The following is a 19928-nucleotide window of genomic DNA, read 5'->3' as shown; positions in this document are numbered from 1 at the left end:
ATTTCGTTTGTATCGAAAAATTGAAGCCTCTTTTCCGCGATGCCGATTGGTTATCTCGATGCGTTGTGCGAGTTATTTGCAGCTGTCATTGTATATTTTGACAGTTGTGTGTATCAAGGGTTAATAGTGTAATAGTAATAGCATAATGTTAAAGCTAAATGGCGCGCGCGTCTGTAATGTCTAGTGTGGATAAAAACTCAGTTGAATCTCACTTGCCAGCATAAACGTAGTACGTGACAAATAGTGTGTGTGTGTATGTATGTGTGTGTGATCATCAATATATCATATAATATTATATATTAGAAGGTGCATTTACAAAATCACACACATATGCATGTGCTGTCTTGTAAAAGTTGAAGAGAACGAGATCTGTAGCAATTTGTATTATAGGCAAGTTAATATATTAATTGAATCGAGTCCATTATATTATTTATGATAGACATTGATTTTATATCTTAGTGTCTGGAAATATTAATTATTCACGAAAGCAATAACAACAAAATGAATTTTGGTAAATTTTATATTTGTATTCAGCTATCTCTAACATTTTAAAATATAATTAAATTAAATATGTTCTTTTCACACACAAAAAAGATTAGACTCTAAAAGGATTAATTAATATTTAATCTAAATATATCTATCATAATAAAAATTAAATAAAAATTAAATAAATAAAAATAATAGCAAAGTTTTGGAAGTGGTGGACAAATCAGTTTATATTTGTAATGCAAACTTTACCTATAATTTTTATATTTGTTGTCAGTCATCAGAGGATTTTTTCTGCAGATATTTGAAGACTGGTGGATAATGGATTTTCTCGTGATTGAGCGCATACACGATTCTCTCTATTTAGATACTAACTTTTTGAATTCTTACACTAAGACTTTACTTTGGAGTATGGCGAATTCTTTGGTAATGAAGTTCTTAACAAGGTAAGATTTAAGATTATGCAATATAATTATAATTAAATTATCGTTTGGGAATATTATATATAACATTAACATAATTATTTTTTAAGGTAATTATGAAGGAGAGAGGCTTTCTTACCAATTTGGCTGAAACTTCACAATTTTGTACATTTTGGTGCGTACAACATAAATCTGTAAGAGAGAGAGAGAGAGAGAAAGAGTGAGGGAGAGAGGGAGAGAGGGAGAGAGAGAGAGAGAGAGAGAGAGAGAGAGAGAGAGAGAGAGAGAGAGAGAGAGAGAGAGAGAGAGAGAGAGAGAGAGAGAGAGAGAGAGAGAGAGAGAGAAAGTTAAAACTGTCGCTCTTAATTTTAGGAAAAATGTTATTAAGTACTAAAATTGATTGTTGCGTGGTTAGGATGTCTGTTATATCAATATGATGTGGACGCACATCATGCGTAGTGACGTAAAAGTACATGGAATTACAGCACTAGTGCAGTATTAACAGCAACCTTTCATAATAGTCTGACGCCTTTAATTGTGTGCTATTATTTGACTTTGTATTTATATAGACTTTTCAATATGCCAATTATTTTCTGCTTTAAAAAAAGCATTAACTCTATTTCTATTATCTTTCTTAACCATATAGTTAAAAATGTGTGTGTGTGTGTGTGTGTGTGTGTGTGTGTGTGTGTGTGTGTGTGTGTGTGTGTGTGTGTTTTTTTGTATGTGTGTCTATTTTTATATTTTTTTGTATATGTGTGTGTGTGTGTGTGTGTGTGTGTGTGTGTGTGTGTGTGTGTGTGTGTGTGTGTGTGTGAATTTTTGTACATGCATCTACTTCTACAATTTTTTAGATACCGGGCTGAAATTTTGCACACAAATAGAGTATCATAGAAAGTATGTTCTCCTCTAATTTTCTTAAAATCCATCGAACGGTATGGATTTTAGGGGGGGTTTTATTTTTCAGAAAAATGTGTTTTACGCTGTAACTTTCTTAATATTTGAGATATCGGTCTATAATTCTATTATATTCTTCAGTCTTTTTTACCCCTATTTCATATATAATTTTTTTAGATTTGGTTAATCAGGTTTTGAGTTACAGACGTTTGAAATTTCGGAGAATCCGTACATACATAGAAGCCTTATAAAGTTTGGTCTAATTAAATTTTAAAGAATTATATATGAAATAGGAATAGAAAAGACTGAAGATTATAATAGAATTAAAAAAACCGATATCTCTCAAATATTGAGAAAATCCAGACAATTAAGCCAATTAAGGAAATTTATTATTTTCTAATTTTATTAATAAAAGCAATTTTTATATATTTAAAAAATTATTTTAAAGTAGAAATAAAAAACTATTGTAATAGTATAACAAATATTAGTCGCAATAAAGATTATCACAATAAAAAAAGTGTGCAAGTAGAAACCTGCACGTTGCTTCCTCATAGTTTTTAAATGTGCAAGTAGAAACTTGCACATTGCTTCCTTATAATTTTTAAGTGTACAAATTATAAATTTGAACATTACTTTTTCACAATTTTCTTTCTCAGAAGTATTTTTACATTATTTTCATCCATTTGTATCATGTCTACATTATTTAAAAAATCATTATTTTAAAAAATTTGGCAATTATACCGTTCAATAGACCAAAGTTTCAGCTTTAAGAATCTGTTTTTTAAATTGCGATACGATGATTTTTTTAAGAGAGTTATGAGCAATCAAAGTCAAAATCCTCATTTCTTATTCAATCCACGATAACTCAGTAACAAAAAATCGTAGAAACATTTTTAAAAAAGATTTTACAAGGAAAACTTCAAGCTTTCACATTAGGAAGTCGAAAATTTTCGCAGATTTTTTTTGTGCGCATGACAGGCCCACAAAGTAAAAGAAAAATTTTCTATTTTGTCCAGTTCATAGTTTTCTATATACAAAAGTTACCAAACTCACAGAAACTAAAAAATAATAGTAATCTTTCGAAAGTAGAGGTTTTAAGCTTGAAATTTAAATTTCGTTCATTTTTAACAAAGTTACAGCTGCTTGAAGTTTACATATTTTTAAAGATAAATTTAGTGTTTCTTCAATTTTTGTGAGAAGTGTATAATTTAACCTAAGTGGTAGCTTTATATCTTTTTCACAAAATTATATTATCTAACTTAACTCAAGTGACATGTATTTCAAAAAAAAAGATGTAAAATCTTTAATTTCTTCTTCACAAAATTATATTACCTAACTTAACTCAAGTGACATGTATCTAACCTAAGTGGTAGCTTTATATCTTTTTTACAAAATTATATTACCTAACTTAACTCAAGTGACATGTATTAAAAAAAAAAGATGTAAAATCTTTATTTTCTTCTTCACAAAATTATATTACCTAACTTAACTCAAGTGACATGTATTTCAAAAAAAGATGTGAAATCTTTAAATTAAATTGCGCCAATTGTAAAGAGAATATGTATATTGCTTTGAAAGATAATTGTTATGCAACTACTTTAAAGAAATAAAACCCAAATGGTATCTTCGTATTCCTATTCAAGGGTCTTCCTATTCTAAACCCAAGTGATAATAGCTTCTTAATTCTCTTTAACAAATTTTTAATATTACAAAGAATCATTTTAATTACAAAGAATTAAAGAAGTAACAGTACAAAATAAAAATATTTAATTAAAACAAAATAAATAAATTTTTCTTGTAAAAAAACTTGGCGCTGTTAGACTTTGAAATTTAAACATTAAAATTTAAACATTAGTACTAATTTTTGATTGAATAAAAAACAATAAACATACTTTAGGGAAGAATGCGACAGGAGTAAAAAAGCAGCGCCAAGTTTTTTTACAAGAAAAATTTATTTATTTTGTTTTAATTAAATATTTTTATTTTGTACTGTTACTTCTTTAATTCTTTGTAATTAAAATGATTCTTTGTAATATTAAAAATTTGTTAAAGAGAATTAAGAAGCTATTATCACTTGGGTTTAGAATAGGAAGACCCTTGAATAGGAATACGAAGATACCATTTGGGTTTTATTTCTTTAAAGTAGTTGCATAACAATTATCTTTCAAAGCAATATACATATTCTCTTTACAATTGGCGCAATTTAATTTAAAGATTTCACATCTTTTTTGAAATACATGTCACTTGAGTTAAGTTAGGTAATATAATTTTGTGAAGAAGAAAATAAAGATTTTACATCTTTTTTTTTTAATACATGTCACTTGAGTTAAGTTAGGTAATATAATTTTGTAAAAAAGATATAAAGCTACCACTTAGGTTAGATACATGTCACTTGAGTTAAGTTAGGTAATATAATTTTGTGAAGAAGAAATTAAAGATTTTACATCTTTTTTTTTGAAATACATGTCACTTGAGTTAAGTTAGATAATATAATTTTGTGAAAAAGATATAAAGCTACCACTTAGGTTAAATTTTGAATTTACAAAATACATTGCGTGTACTTGGCACTTTTTTTTACCTTTTTTGAAAAAGGTAATTTTGTACTGATATCACCTATTTTGTAGTGTTAAGCAAGGATCTGCAAAACATTTTTATTTTTTATTTTTTAATTATTCACAAAATTAGCAATACCAACAAATACATAAAAATTAATAATATTTAAGTAAAAGTAAATTATACATTTCTCACAAAAATTGAAGGAACACTAAATTTATCTTTAAAAATGAATAAAATTTAAATTTCAAGCTTAAAACCTCTACTTCCGAAAGGTTACTATTATTCGTCCAATTTTTATTATGTCTAGACATAATTTTAATTCAGCGAATTTTTATTATGTCATGACATAATTTTAATTCTGCCGCTAGGGAATTTTTAAGTCGATTCTTATAAATCAAGCTTGAATTTGATGTCTAAGTGTCCCATGTTGCCGATAACGAGGTCCACATAGTGCGCTCCATAGTTTTCGGTGTCCAGGTGTATTAATACCTTGAATTCGATGTCCACGTGTTCCAGGTTGCCGATGACGGGTTCCAGATAGTGCGCTCCATAGTTTTCGGTGTCCAGGTGTAATAATACGTTGAATTCGATGTCTAGGTGTCTCACGTTGCCGATGACGAGGTCCACATAGTGCGCTCCGTAGTTTTCGGTGTCTACGTGTATTAATACCTCGAATTCGATATCTACGTGTCCTACATTCAGATTTAAAGTTATTAATACACCTAGACACCAAAAACTACAAAGCACACTATGTAAACCTCGTCATCGGCAACCTGGGACACGTAGACATCGAATTCGAGGTATTATTACACCTAGACACCGAAAACTACGGAGCGCGCTATCTGGACCTCGTCATCAGCAACCTGGGACACCTAGACATCAATTTCAAGGTATTAATACACGTAGACACCGAAAACTACGGAGCGCACTATGTGGACCTCGTCATCGGCAACCTGGGACACCTAGACATCGAATTCAACGTATTAATACACGTAGACACCGAAAACTACGGAGCTCACTATCTAGACATCGTCATCGGCAACCTGGGACACCTAGACATCGCATTCAACGTATTATTACACCTGGACACCGAAAACTACGAAGCGCACTATGTGGACCTCGTCAGCGGCAACCTGGGACACCTAGACATCGAATTCAACGTACGATTACACCTGGACACCGAAAACTATGAAGCGCACTATCTGGATCCCGTCATCGGCAACCTGGGACACGTGGATATCGAATTCAAGGTATTAATACACGTAGACACCGAAAACTACGGAGCGCACTATGTGGACCTCGTCATCGGCAACCTGGGACACCTAGACATCGAATTCAACGTACGATTACACCTGGACACCGAAAACAATGAAGCGCACTATCTGGATCCTGTCATCGGCAACCTGGGACACGTGGACATCAAATTCAAAGTATTAATACACGTAGACACCGAAAACTACGGAGCGCACTATGTGGACCTCGTCATCGGCAACCTGGGACACGTAGACATCAAATTCAACGTATTATTACACCTGGACACCGAAAACTATGAAGCGCACTATCTGGACCTCGTCATCGGCAACCTGGGATACCTAGACGTCGAATTCAAGCTTGATTCATAAGAATCGACTTAAAAATTCCCTAGCGGCACTTTCTGCCAAGCGTAGAGAACCTTCTTTTCCGGCAGCGGTGGTAATACGATGTAAGGATACGAAATCTCTCCAGATAAACATGAAGCAATTGACTCAATATGTATTATATACCTAATACCTAATTTACCTAAATAGAAATCTTCCTCCTGACCGATAAGTCTATCGACCTTATTTAATTTGCCTACTAGATCGATCGAAATACGCGCGCGATATCGAAACTGGCGATACCTGCGCCGCCAGCGTCGAAAAAGTGAAAGTGACATTTTCTGATATATATATGTTATATTGATTGAGAGACGACGACGTATCTCCGTATCTTAAAAATAAATTTTCACATTTGGACTTTGCGTCGCAATATCTCCGCTCGTAGGGCACGTAGCGGAAAATATTATAGGAGATACCCCCCCAAAGTCGACCCCAAGCTATCGATCAAGCCTACTTAGAACTTGATCCGTTCACTCGTTATCGAGATCTCAACATCTTGGGTACTCGCAACCCGTCGCGTCGCGTAAAAGAGTCACGGTCGGTCTCGCTCCGCGTGTACTTGGCACGAGACACTACCGTGTTTCTTCAATTTTTGTGAGAAGTGTATAATTTACTTTAACTTAAATATTTTTAATTTTTATATAAATAGTAATTTTTTATAACTAATTACTAATTTGCTAATTCAATAAAAATTTAATTTGTTGTTATTGCTAATTTCGTGAATAATTAAAAAATAAAAAATAGAAATTTTTTGCAGATCCTTGCTTAACACTACAAAATAGGTGATATCAGTACAAAATTACCTTTTTCAAAAAAGGTAAAAAAAGGCGCCAAGTACACGCAATGTATTTTGTAAATTCAAAAATCCAACCTAAGTGGTAGCTTTATTTCTCCTTCACAAAATAAATAGTACTCAATAAATTAAGTTTTCCTTAGGTGCGGCGTATATACCGGAGTTACCCTAAATGCATTCCACATATTTATTTGCTTTATTTCTCGCGAACTAAACACAAGTTTGTGTTTGAAAACACATGGGCTTTCTCCTGACCCGCCGCCTGCCCCGCTACGTGACGGCAACCAACCTGGTTAAGGGGTAACGCCACTCTAGAGTCCCAAAAAAAAGCCAATTTTTGATAATTTTTTTCAGAAATACAATAATCATAAATAAAAATCGGTTTAATTCTATTTTTTATCTATATATTAAAGTATAAAAAAAAATTTTATTAATTCTTTATTGACAAAATGGCGGCGCCAGAGCCATTGATCCAAAGTGCCAAGTCGTCCAACGGGCGGAATCGAAGCTCCTATAATTTCTGAGCTGGAACAAAAATTCAAAGATTTTTGAAAAATATATAAGATTTTCTATAGAAGTACACATGGATTTTGCGATAAGTTGAACAAAACTTTTTTTATAAACAATTTTGTGCAAAATTTTTTTAGCGAAAAATGAAACATTTTTTTCCAACATGCACCATTCTTACAAAAAATGATATTTCGCAATTCCCATGTGTACTTCTATAGAAAATCTTATATATTTTTCAAAAATCTTTGAATTTTTGTTCCAGCTTAGAAATTATAGGAGCTTCGATTCCGCCCGTTGGACGACTTCCGCAAAAAGACACTTTGGATCAATGGCTCTGGCGCCGCCATTTTGTCAATAAAAAATTAATAAAAAAATTTTTTATACTTTAATATATAGATAATAAATAGAATTAGACCGATTTTCATTTATAATTATATGTATTTCTGAAAAAAATTATCAAAAATTGGCTTTTTTTCGGACTCTAGAATGGCGTTACCCCTTTAAAAATCACGACAAAATCATCTTTTCACTGATAATATGAAATAAATCAAATACGCGCGATGATAAAGGTCCTACGTATTTCTCATTTACTCACATATTTGGGCCGCAACATGTATTATTAAAAGTGCGAAGGCAAAAATAGCAGCAAACATATTTTAAACCAAAGTGATTCCTTTTGCGAGAAGTAACACTTCCTAGAATTTAAATATTACACAACAGTCTTAACAGATGTACGACGAACGTATATCAAGACAGATTTATGCAACTGATCAAGCTTATATGCACGTACATATTCTCTTTGATTTAATAATCGGTGTCTCTCTTTCTTTCTTCTTGTCTCTATATATAGCAATGATTTACACAAAAGAACATGGTCATATGTCAATTGCGTATTATATACAATTACATCTTCTTTCATAGGAAATAAAAATAAGCTTTTCATCATCATCATCATCATTCATCATCTCATCTCATCTCATCCATATCTAATCATATCTAAAAAAAGGCATGTAAAGTCGATACTCGAATCTATCGAAGTTTATTTTTGTCGCTTTTCCGCGATGCCGATTGATTCTCTTGCTGCGGCCTGCGCTTACTTCATGAGTAGCTGTCATCGTATATTTTGACAGTTGTGTGTAATGTTAAAACTAAATAGCGCGCGTCTGTGATGTCTAGTTAATTAGAAACATAATTAACACATGCAATTTCCACTCATAAAAAAGCAGTGTGTATGTAAATATTCTATTTAAATAAAAATTTAAGTATTAATAAAAGCAACTATATTCAATCAATTTTGTGAATACGCAATTTTATTTAAAAATATACAATTTTAGAAGTACAGCATTACTAAAAAAAAATTGCCGAATTATATTTAGTGAAAGATTAAATCTATATATTTCTTTAAAAAAATTTTTGTATATAAAAAAGCAGAAAAGTAATTCCATAAAGTTAAATTTTTCTTAAATTCTTCATGTATCTGATCTGTATTTATAATCTATCTTTATCAAACAATATTACAACAAATAAGATTTATTAAAGGTATTTTTGTATAATTTTTCTCTTTATACGAAAATCTTTATATCATCTAAGATAGTGTATCAATAATAAAATAAGACAAACGATTTGTTTTCTAAATTTCTGTAAAATTTGCAAGATCGAATACCAAAATTGAAACATTTTTTGCAATTATTATATGCAACAAATGTAGGCATATGTAAGATTTCCTTGAAATATGATGTCGCGACTGTATATTTTTAAAACGTTCGAAGTTTATCAATCTGCGACGATTGATAAAGCAAAAACTAGCGCTTCTTGTTGCTCTTTTTAACTAACTATTTGTGCTGCGACGCAATTCTCTCTTTACTGAATAAATACTCAATGCAAAAACTATTAATTTATCATTTCAGCACAAAAAGTGCAGAATTTTGCATTTAGAATTAAAAGAAGAACTTTGTATCGTTGTTTAATATTCTTCTACGATATTTTATGTCAGTTAAAGTTTCGCTTGTCCTATCAATACATTTAATTTTAATAAATAAAAACAGCTCTTTTAACATGCCTTATTTAATTTATTTTTATTTTAGCATTATAAGAAAAACCACATAATTGAATATGTTAGATTTAGTATAATATTAAAAATGTACATTTTTAATGCAGATTATTGAAACAAGTCGATTAATCTTAATCATTCTCGTCTTAAATTTATTGTGTCGCAGATCATTTATAGCTAATGGTTGTAGATATTACTAAAACAAATAAATTAACAGCAATTTATAAAATATCAAATCTATTTAAACTTTTTATTAAAATTTTTATCGTGGATATGATACAAATTTATAGTTTTAGCTCTTTCACTATAATGTGCATGCATGCGTATGAATATGCACGTAACAGATTGGCATTTTAATTATATATTTACTTGTCAACAATTTTGTAATTATTGTATTAAATAAACCATATAAAAAATACTTGCAAGTTTACATCTAAAATAATATTAAAACAGAAAAACGTTATTATTCATTTAAATGTTTTGTTATCATATAAATCATTATTTTGCACAATTCTACATTGTTAAGAGTGCCGTCAGTTATTAAAATATTATAACAAATTTTGTTTTAATTATTTTTTAAATAAATCACAAAATACAAATAAAATATTGTACAAACAAACTACTTAATCATGTGACAATAGATTTCAAAATTTTGGACAATTTATGTTCGATCAGGAAAAAACTCTTCGTAAATAAAGTTACGGATTTTATACATATGCCATTATCATATAACATCGATAAACATTAAAGAATTTGTTTTTTATTCACCATTAAGGTAAACGTCCCAATAGCGGACCATTTAAGACGCCTGGAAAATTGAAATTAAATTTTTATATATATTAACAAATCTTATTTATAAGCGGATACGACGAAACGAAAGCTTGGATTCTCTAGTTTCTAGAAACCATCCAATAATTAGTTCCATCGGTAATAGTTGATTTGATTTTTTCGGAAAATGCGAGAAAAGGAAATGTCCCAGTACCCGGCCATTAGTTTTTGGTTATGTCCCGATACCCGGCCACTCAATGTGTCCCAGTACCCGGCCATCAGTTTTTGGTTATGTCCCGATACCCGGCCACTCGATGTCCCTATTACCAACCAGTCGCAGATGAAAGCAGAGACAACTTTTTTAGAGGTTACGTTCAAGACTTTTCCAATGTAAACAATCTGCTGACTACATAATAGCAATAACGAACTCGTTCGACGAAGTCAAATTTGTAAAATGTTAGATATCATACTTACTGCGAATAATCGCCTCAGTTTAGCGTAATTTTAAACACACTTTAAGCACACTAGTAAACAATGCCGCGCGTAAATGCTGATCGTTCGTGTTCATTTCCATCAAGGTTATGGCCGCTGAGTTCGTTGCGTCCGGCAATTGGGACATCACCCGATCGCCTGGTTGTATCAGTATCCAGCCACTTGGTTTGCTATTGGTACACCATACGGTTGAAACGTCCGAGTATCCGACCATGCAAATTAACAATTTATCGGCAATTCTAACTAAATTTCGACCCTAGATTTGCATTCTCTACATCTTCCTTAATATAAAAAGCTATAACTTGTTCAATATATATAAAAAATGAAGGCGACATAGTTACAATTGAACTTCGTCAATTCTTAACAAACTGGCTTACAGATGCTCTTCATTTCCCGGGGCAGCGCGTGCACTCTCAAGAAACTCGAAAAAATTACTACAAAGAGCGCAAGGATTATTTTAACCGTTGTCCTATGCATAGATTATAAATCGTAGAACTCAATTAAGTGGTTATTTATTTGTTTTTATCGAAAAATCTCTTAATTAGGTGGAATATTCCCCTTAGTGATTGGGAACTGGGACATAGTTGGCTATTGGGACGTTTACTTCAATTAGGAGATATCCTATTGCTATTTTCCATAATTCGTTAACATCTACATTCAAAAATGCAAACATTTTAAAAAGAAAATAGACGAACAATAGATGCATTAAAGGTTATTGTTATATGATCCAAAAAAAGAAGAAAAAAGAACACATAGGAGATTTCGATTTTTACAGAGTGTTTGTATTATGGCATAAATCCCGCACGCTAAAAATGCCATATATCCTAAACAAGTGGGATATACAAGATATCAAGCTAAACAAAGAATACAAGAGCTATGCACTTGTATTTTGCTGTATTCCATCCTTTACTATCCTTTTACACTTATGTATCATAAAATAATCATTAAACCTTTTACACTCTTTACAGTAATCATTTTACGTAGGTCGTAATATATGATTTCGCTACTTACTACATTGAAAAATCGATTTAACTCACGACGGTTTTGTTAATATTAACAGTAAAGAACTGAAATTACAACACAATACTAATATGGCATAAAGGCACATAACAGAATAATTACGAGCAAATACCTTTATTCCTTCTATTTTTTCTAACTTCTGCGGCGTAAATCCCCGCGCAGCGTAAATACCGGAGTTACCCTAAACTAAACGTTTTAATTTTGCTTTTCCAGCCGCAATACCTTTTACATTGTACAAGTGCACTTAATTCTTGTAAATATATTTTTTCTTTTAAAACTTTAAATACACCTTTCATAGTAGCCAATTCATTGTCAGTAAAAACTGAGTTTAGTTATCTTTAATAGTTCTCAAGTTATTTTAAGAAAGGCTTAGAGTATTTCACAATACTTGCATTTCCTTTATATATTGTACATACACGCGTCAGCGTATACATACATGTATATGTACGTTTATAGATATTTACATTTCTAGAACAGATTTCTAGAACAGATTTCTAGAACGGTTGGTATAAAATCAATCAAGGAATATATGAGCATAAAGAAAAAATTTTCTTTAGTTTTAAATATTTTTTATTATGTTTATTTAAAAAATTTTTCGTAAATTAAAGTGCAATTAGAGAGTACAATTTCTTGCACCACTTTATATAGGAGAGACCGGGGCGAAGTTGTCACTATTTTTTCGGTGCCGATTTTTAACAACAAAACAAATAATTTTAATAAAATGTGGTGTACCGTTGTAAAGAATAAACCCTTGGCTACAAAATTTATAAGGGCATTTTTGGTCCATGTCGCTTTGTTCAATCGGTATAGAATAAAAACGACAAAGGTGCAAAAATTGAAATGTCAAAATTGCCGGGGCAGAATCGTTACATTCCCGCGCCCCGGGGCGGAGTCGTCACTCCATTCTCGGATTGGATTTTAAATAAAAATACATAATTCCGATCATGAAAAAATGATAGGATGCATTTTATTAATTATTTTTTAATAGAAAAATGGAAACATTTATTAATTAAAAACACGATGGCGGAAAATAATTACGAGAAAAGCGCACGCACTTGTGTGCCCTACGCTCGCACGAAATGCACTGTTTCTTGTCACCTCTGTTCTCAGTCATCTCTGAGCACACACAGCACATATTATCCAAGTTTTCGTCGGAATCCGACCACTGCTGCTTCCTTAACTTTGATTTTCGCCCGAAGCCTCCATGACATCGTACAGCCACGTCATCCAAGTGTGCTATTTTATTCTTCTTTTATTATTTGTCTTCAGCCAGTCGTTCAATGTAGTTCTTGAGACTCCAAATTGTTTTGCGGCTACTTTTGTGTCTTAATTTTATCTTTTTTCACCGCAAGAACTGCCTTCCTGAATTGCTCCTTGTCGACGGGTGTCATTTTGCGATGGTACGTACGTGCGTACCATTTTCTTGCAATTGAGAAATACAAAGTAACACGATAGTAAATATCATTTTCTTAAATTGAACTATTGTTGAACTATCCGTATAAGTAAATATTACTTAGTATAAATCTGTGTTAGCAATTAATGACAATTATTATACAATGTCTGTTTCCATTATCTATGGGCAATTATGTTTGCATCGTCGATTTTAACCCTAGCTAGCCACACTTATTTCGAGTCCTTAATTCGTCACACTCCGGTCCGTGAGATCGCTCGACTTTGTTGCAATGTCATTTTTATTCCAATTAATATATTTTTAAGCTTGTACTGCAGAAATTGGAAATACAGACTCTAAATGAGATGTTTATGATAATATCAGATCAAGAAAATGATTTAAAATTTAGAAAATTACGTTATTATGTAAAAACTAGAAAACCGAAAAACGTTCAGCGGTCCACTGGACCGGAGTGTGACGAGCTAGGGTTAAAACTTTGTAAAAAAAACTCATTTTTCGATTAATCTTTAAACAAATTATAGAGTACACAAAACGATGTTATGATAATGCGTATTAAAATTTTAATTTAATTTATTCGGGGAAAAGTTCCTCATAAGTAAAGTGTTTAACTATGCCATTGGCAATCGAAATAATTTGTTTGGAGATTGCCTCTTCTAATGCCGGTTTAAAATTATTTATAACATCTTCTTGATTCTGGCCTATAAAGTTATGAATAATTTTCTGCAATTGATTAAATTGTTCTCCGCCCACGCCATACTGAGCTTTGTATTTTTTCATGTCGAGGTTTAACTTCATCTTTGCCAAGTACGTATACCTCTTGCCATTTCTGGTAACTATGTTGAAATCCAAATATACTTTTGCTCCTATGTTATCTACAAGAACACACAGATTGGTAATTTAAATAAAACTATATATCAGATGTATCTTTTGTGTTAAAATAAATTTCTAAACGTTTACTTTATTTTAAAAAGTCGACTATTTTTTACGTACCTACAGTAATGTAAAGGGGTCCTTTATGTACAATAGGTACCAGTAAGTGTATATTGAACTCATAAGTGGTGTTTACACTCGGATCTGGTCGAATACGAGGTCAAGATCGAAGTGGAGATTTTCAATATCTGCACGAAAATAGCTTACGTTGAAGTCGCAGAGACCTGTTAATTGCATGTTTTTGGTATATAATTTAATGTCGGGCATTTCGGAAATGACTAATTTATTAATAACAAATGGATCATTCGATGGAACACCCAATTCCGGTATTCCTTTGCATATTTTATACTTCAAATTGTTCACGTTGTTTAGGATGCATTGCTCGATATTCGGGTCTCTACGGCCGCACACATGAATAAAGGAGGCTGTAATGTAAATATTTACATCATTTTATTTAAGTAAACATTCTTAGACGAAATTATCAGTGGTATAAGTATAAATAAAGGAAAAAGATAAAATATACTTCAAAATAATGTGCATCTGTGACGTAATTAAAATTTTTAATTTTTGTTTAGATAACATTAATAGTTTATATAACATTAATAGCTTTGCAATACCGTCTTTCAGACACGGTAACCGTATCTGAATTGTTCAGATACAGAGTGAATGTATCTGAACAATTTAGATAACGTTTACCGTATCTGAAAGACGGTATTGCAAAAACTCCCTAATATCAAATAGCGTTAATATCAAATGTAGCGTCAATATTAAATCTTTTTAAAAATTTAATATACCTTTTTTTAACAGCGTTAGGAAAGAGAGGGAGAGAGAGAGAGATTACGGAATTATATTCTAATATTTAAACTTGTATACAATAAATGTTAAATAAATGTTCTACGACGATATTTAGGAATCTCTTGTTATTATATTTATTTGATTACTAATTGTGCAACTTTCTCTCATAAACCATTATTCATATACATTTCTCCCTTACTTTTACTCTCGCTTTCCGTAATTTTTTTCTTTTTTTCTTTTTTTCATTTTTGTCTTCTCTCTATCTCTCTTCTCTCTCTTCTTCTCTCTCTCTCTCTTCTCTCTCTCTCTCTCTCTCTTCCTCTCTCTCTCTCTCTCTCTCTCTCTCTCTCTCTCTCTCTCTCTCTCTCTCCTTTCCCTCCCCCCTCTCTCCTCTCTATCTACCCTCCCTCTGATACAAAACATGCAGTTGCATTGTCAGTGTGTTATACATTATAATTATTGTCATTGTTCACTGACTACTTACAGTTGTTTAAATCTGTCGTTTTACATTAAGATCAATACCTAATTCGACAAATGTTTTATTAATTATTCGAATTTTTTAGTTGCAGATCAAGAGTATTCCAGTTTAAAAATCACAACAATCTTCTTTCACGGTCATATAAAATGAATTATATGCGTACGATGATGAAGATCCTAAATACGTATTTCTCATTTACTCACGTATTTCAGCCACAGCATGTATATTAGAAGTGCAAAGGCAAAAATAGCAGCAAAATGTTTTAAACCAAAGTGATTCTTTTTGCGAAGTAACACTTTCTAGAATTGTAATATTACACAACAGTCTTAACAGATGTACGACGAACGTATATCAAGACAGATCTATGCAACTGATCAAGCTTATATGCACGTACATATCCTCTTTGCATTGATTTAATAATCGGTGTCTCTCTTTTTCTTTGTCTCTAAGGCAATGATTTACACAAAAGATCATGGCCATATGTCAATTGCGTACAATAACATCTTCTTTCAAAGGAAATAAAAATAAGCTTTTTATTAATTAAAAACAATTAACACATGCAATATCCAATTATAAAAAAGTCGTGTATAAGTAAAAGTCGTAAGTAAATATTCTATTTAAAATTTAAGGGGTTAGGCACCTTGAAACTTTCAAAAAATCAAATTTATTTTTTTTACTTAAAACATTCTTTAGGATGTCAAAACTAATGTACAATTGTCCTAATGCAAAAAAAATTGTTTTTATTAAAAAATATTGTTACATAAAACTTTAAATGCGTTTTCTCAAAATGCATTTTCAAATTGGCGAGCAGTAGAACTCGAACAATTTTTGACCGATTTATTTGAAATTTTAACAGCATCTTTAAAACTAAATTAACTAAAGAAGTACATACAGATTTTACGATTCATTAACAATTTTTGAGTTATAGAGAATTTTATACAGAATTTTTTATCTAAAAATAAAATTTTTTGTTTAAATGCTCACCATTTCTTCAAAAATCCATATTTTGAAAAATCCATATGTATTCTCTAGCAAATTTCATGTAAATTATGAAAATTTTTTGTTCTGCCCTACGATCAAATGGTGACCATTTCTACTGCTCGCCGTGAAGTGGGTCAATCAAACAAATGCTGCTTTAGAGCCATCATTTTGGAAAAAATATTAACTTTAAAACATTTTTATATATTCGAAATATGCATAATAAAGTGTATAGGGGAGACCGGGGCAAACTCGACACAATTTTTTAAAAGGCAATTTCAACAATTAATTAAAATTTCAAGCAAATTTAATGGTGTTCACATTTAAAGAGTGTTCCTTCAGGTACAAAATTGCTTAAGGAAGTTTTGCTGTACATTGCTTAGTTTTGTCCCCAGAAAAGGAAAAGTGACGCGAAGACAAATTTTCAAATTGAAAAATGCCGGGCAAACTCGACACTTTGCCTGATCGACACAATTCGATCTGGATATGGCTGCATGACAAGCATCGTTGTTATTGGGAGCCGATGAAACGGGGATGGCGACTTTGCCCCGAACCTCGTTTTTTACTTTTGTCACTCCAAAACAATAAAAATTTTGAAAATATGCAAAAACTATTATCGGATTCGTAGAGCATCAAATTTCCCATTAAAATCACTTACATATAGGTTCGCAAGAGTAAAGCTCGATGAAAGAGTAGAAATTTTCGAGAGATCAAAAAAATTACATTTCATCATCAAAAACGCTTATGTCGCGCTAAAAATATACCAAACTCAGAATGTCACTAAATCCGTTGATAATACTGGCACATAAAGACGCATTTACAGTAGGAAAGGCAAGTTTCTAAGATAGATTTAAATTGGCAAAAAGCCTAGTGTTATAGCACGCCGTTTTACTTTTTAATGGCATCAATAATATTCTACACAATATAAAAGTTTCCAAAAATAATTGTCTTAAGAAAAATAGCGATTCTTACTAATGATTTTAAATTATGTCAAACATAATAAAAATTGGATGAATTAAAATTATGTCGGGACATAAAAATAATCCGAATTTTTATTATGTTCCGACATCATTGTAATTCATCCAATTAAAATTATATCGGAACATAATAAAAATTGTACGGCAAGCCGTTTTACTTTTAATAGCATAATAAATATTCCATTCAATACAAAGATCAAAAAAATAGTCTTAAGAAAAATCACAATTTTATTAATGAATTAAAATTATGTCAAACATCATAAAAATTCGGAATTATTTTTACGTGTCGACATAATTTAATTTATCCAATTTTTATGATGTCGCGACAATTTTAATTCATCGAATTAAAATTTGATATACATAATAAAAAATTGGATGGCACACCGTTTACTTTTCAATAGCATAAATAATATTCTACACAATATAAAAGTTTCAAAAAATATTGTCTTGAGAAAAATAGCGATTCTTACTAATGAATTAAATTTATGTCAAACATAATAAAAATTGGATAAATTAAAATTATGTCAGGACATAATAAAAATTCGGAATTATTTTTATGTCCCGACATAATTTTAATTTCACGAATAAAATTATGTCTGGACATCATAAAAATTAGATGAATTAAAATTATGTCGAGACATCATAAAAATTGGATGAATTAAAATTATGTCGAGACATCATAAAAATTGAATAAATTGAAATTATGTCGAGACATCATAAAAATTGTATGAATTAAAATTATGTCGAGACATCATAAAAATTCGGAATTATTTTTACGTATCGACATAATTTTAATTCATTCAATTTTTATGATGTCTCGACATAATTTAATTCATACAATTTTATGATGTCTCGACATAATTTTAATTCATACAATTTTTATGATGTCTCGACATAATTTTAATTTATTCAATTTTATGATGTCGACATAATTTTAATCTCATACATTTTATGATGTCCCGACATAATTTTATTCCGGAGCTGGTGATTTTTATCCCACAATATTGGCAGCACTGGGTAAGTAGCGCCAACAGTTCTTACAGCTTGAATTCGATGTCTACGTGTCCCAGGTCGCCGATGACGAGGTCCAGATAGTGCGCTCCGAAGTTTTCGGTGTTTAGGTGTATTAATAACTTTGAATCCGAATCTAGGATACGTAGATATCGAATTCGAGGAATTGTTCTAACAACTAAACACCGGAAACTACGGAGCGCACTGCCTAGGTTTCGTCATCGACCTAGAATACATAGATATTAAAAAAAAACTCATATCTATCTTATTGCTTATCCCGCAGGGTTTGCAAGTCGTTTTATAAGGAACGTTACCCAAACCTTACACTTTCTACTCTTTCTACTCTCACTTAACCCTTGGACCAACCTTAACGTCTCTTTCGAAAGACGGAGCCCAGTTTGCTCCGCACAAGAGCCTATCTTGCATGGAGGGGCGCAGCTTCGGAAAAACATTCCTGCTTACATGGCTCTAGTGGACTCGAACTTGGTTCCTCAAATTACGAGTCTGGAGCTCTAACACTAGACTACACTGCCGCCCTGAATACATAGATATTATATATAAAAATATTTAATTAAAATAAAATAATAAATTTTTTTTGTAAAAAAAAACTTGGCGCTGCTTTTTGACTCCGTTGCATACTTCCCTAAATTGCTTTTTATTCAATCAAAAATTTTGTGCTTTATTAAATTCAATCAAAATTTAATACTTTATTAAATTTCAAGGTCTAGCAGCGCCAAGTTTTTTTACAAGAAAAATTTATTTATTTTATTTTAATTAAATATTTTATTTTGTACTGTTATCTCTTTACTTCTTTGTGATTAAAATAATTCTTTGTAATTTTAATTTTGTTAAATATAATGTACATAAAGTTAAAAATATATATATCTACGTCTTATAATCGCAATCGTAAGCTTGTATTCACATGATATAATAAAAGTGCCGTTAGATTTGTTTCTGATTAATTAAAAGGCACCATTAATTAAAAACTTACAATTAGAGTTAAATATATATAATTTTCCTATATCTATGTATTCCAGGTCGATGACGGAACCTAGGCAGTGCGCTCCGTAGTTTCCGGTGTCTAGTTGTTAGAACAATTCCTCGAATTCGATATCTACGTGTCCTAGATTCGGATTCAAAGTTATTAATACACCTAGACACCGAAACTACGGAGCGCACTATCTGGACCTCGTCATCGGCAACCTGGAACACGTAGAATCAAATTCAAGGTATTAATACACCTAGACACCGAAAAACTACAGAGCGCATTATCTGGACGTCGTCATCGGCAACTGGACACGTAGACATCGAATTCAAAGTATTAATACACCTAGACACCGAAAACTACGGAGCGCACATCTGGATCTCGTCGTCGGCAACCTGGGGACACGTAGACATCGAATTCAAAGTATTAATACACCTAGACACAAAAAATACGAAGCGCATTATCTGACGTCGTCATCGGCAACCTGGGACACGTAGCCATCGAATTCAAGGTATATACACCTAGACACCGAAAACTACGGAGCGCATTATCTGGACGTCGTCATCGGCGACCTGGGACACGTAGACATCGAATTCAAAGTATTAATACACCTAGAAACCGAAAAACTACGGAGCGCACTATCTGGACCTCGTCGTCGGCCAACCTGGGACACGTAGACATCGAATTCAAAAGTATTAATACACCTAGACACCGAAAAACTACGGAGCGCAC

The 19928-nt window shown here is 31.7% G+C and overlaps 1 protein-coding gene and 1 pseudogene across 2 annotated transcripts in view; both read right to left on the bottom strand.

Moving 5' to 3' along the window:
• Nucleotides 1-8100, bottom strand: part of LOC139784082 (uncharacterized) — a 40286-nt gene extending 32186 nt beyond the window's left edge. Inside the window, exon 1 of one of the 2 annotated variants that reach the window (XM_071723245.1) lies at nt 7897-8100. Coding sequence is in view for 1 of the 2 variants with exons in the window: in XM_071723244.1 (XP_071579345.1) it covers nt 7897-7954 (58 nt within the window). In the remaining variant the exon portion in view is untranslated. The remainder of the gene's footprint in view (nt 1-7896) is intronic. The other variant, XM_071723244.1, reaches the window with a different exon arrangement.
• Nucleotides 8101-12567: 4467 nt separating this feature from the next.
• Nucleotides 12568-15570, bottom strand: LOC139784087 (circadian clock-controlled protein daywake-like; annotated as a pseudogene).
• Nucleotides 15571-19928: the final 4358 nt, after the last annotated feature.

This window comes from Temnothorax nylanderi, unplaced genomic scaffold, assembly GCF_030848795.1.
Source record: "Temnothorax nylanderi isolate EJ_2023f unplaced genomic scaffold, tnyl_v1.0 TNYL_tig0582_pilon, whole genome shotgun sequence".
In the NCBI taxonomy this organism is placed as follows: domain Eukaryota; kingdom Metazoa; phylum Arthropoda; class Insecta; order Hymenoptera; family Formicidae; genus Temnothorax; species Temnothorax nylanderi.
The sequence above is the reverse complement of the archived record's forward strand: the minus strand, read 5'-3'. Positions and strand labels throughout refer to the sequence as shown.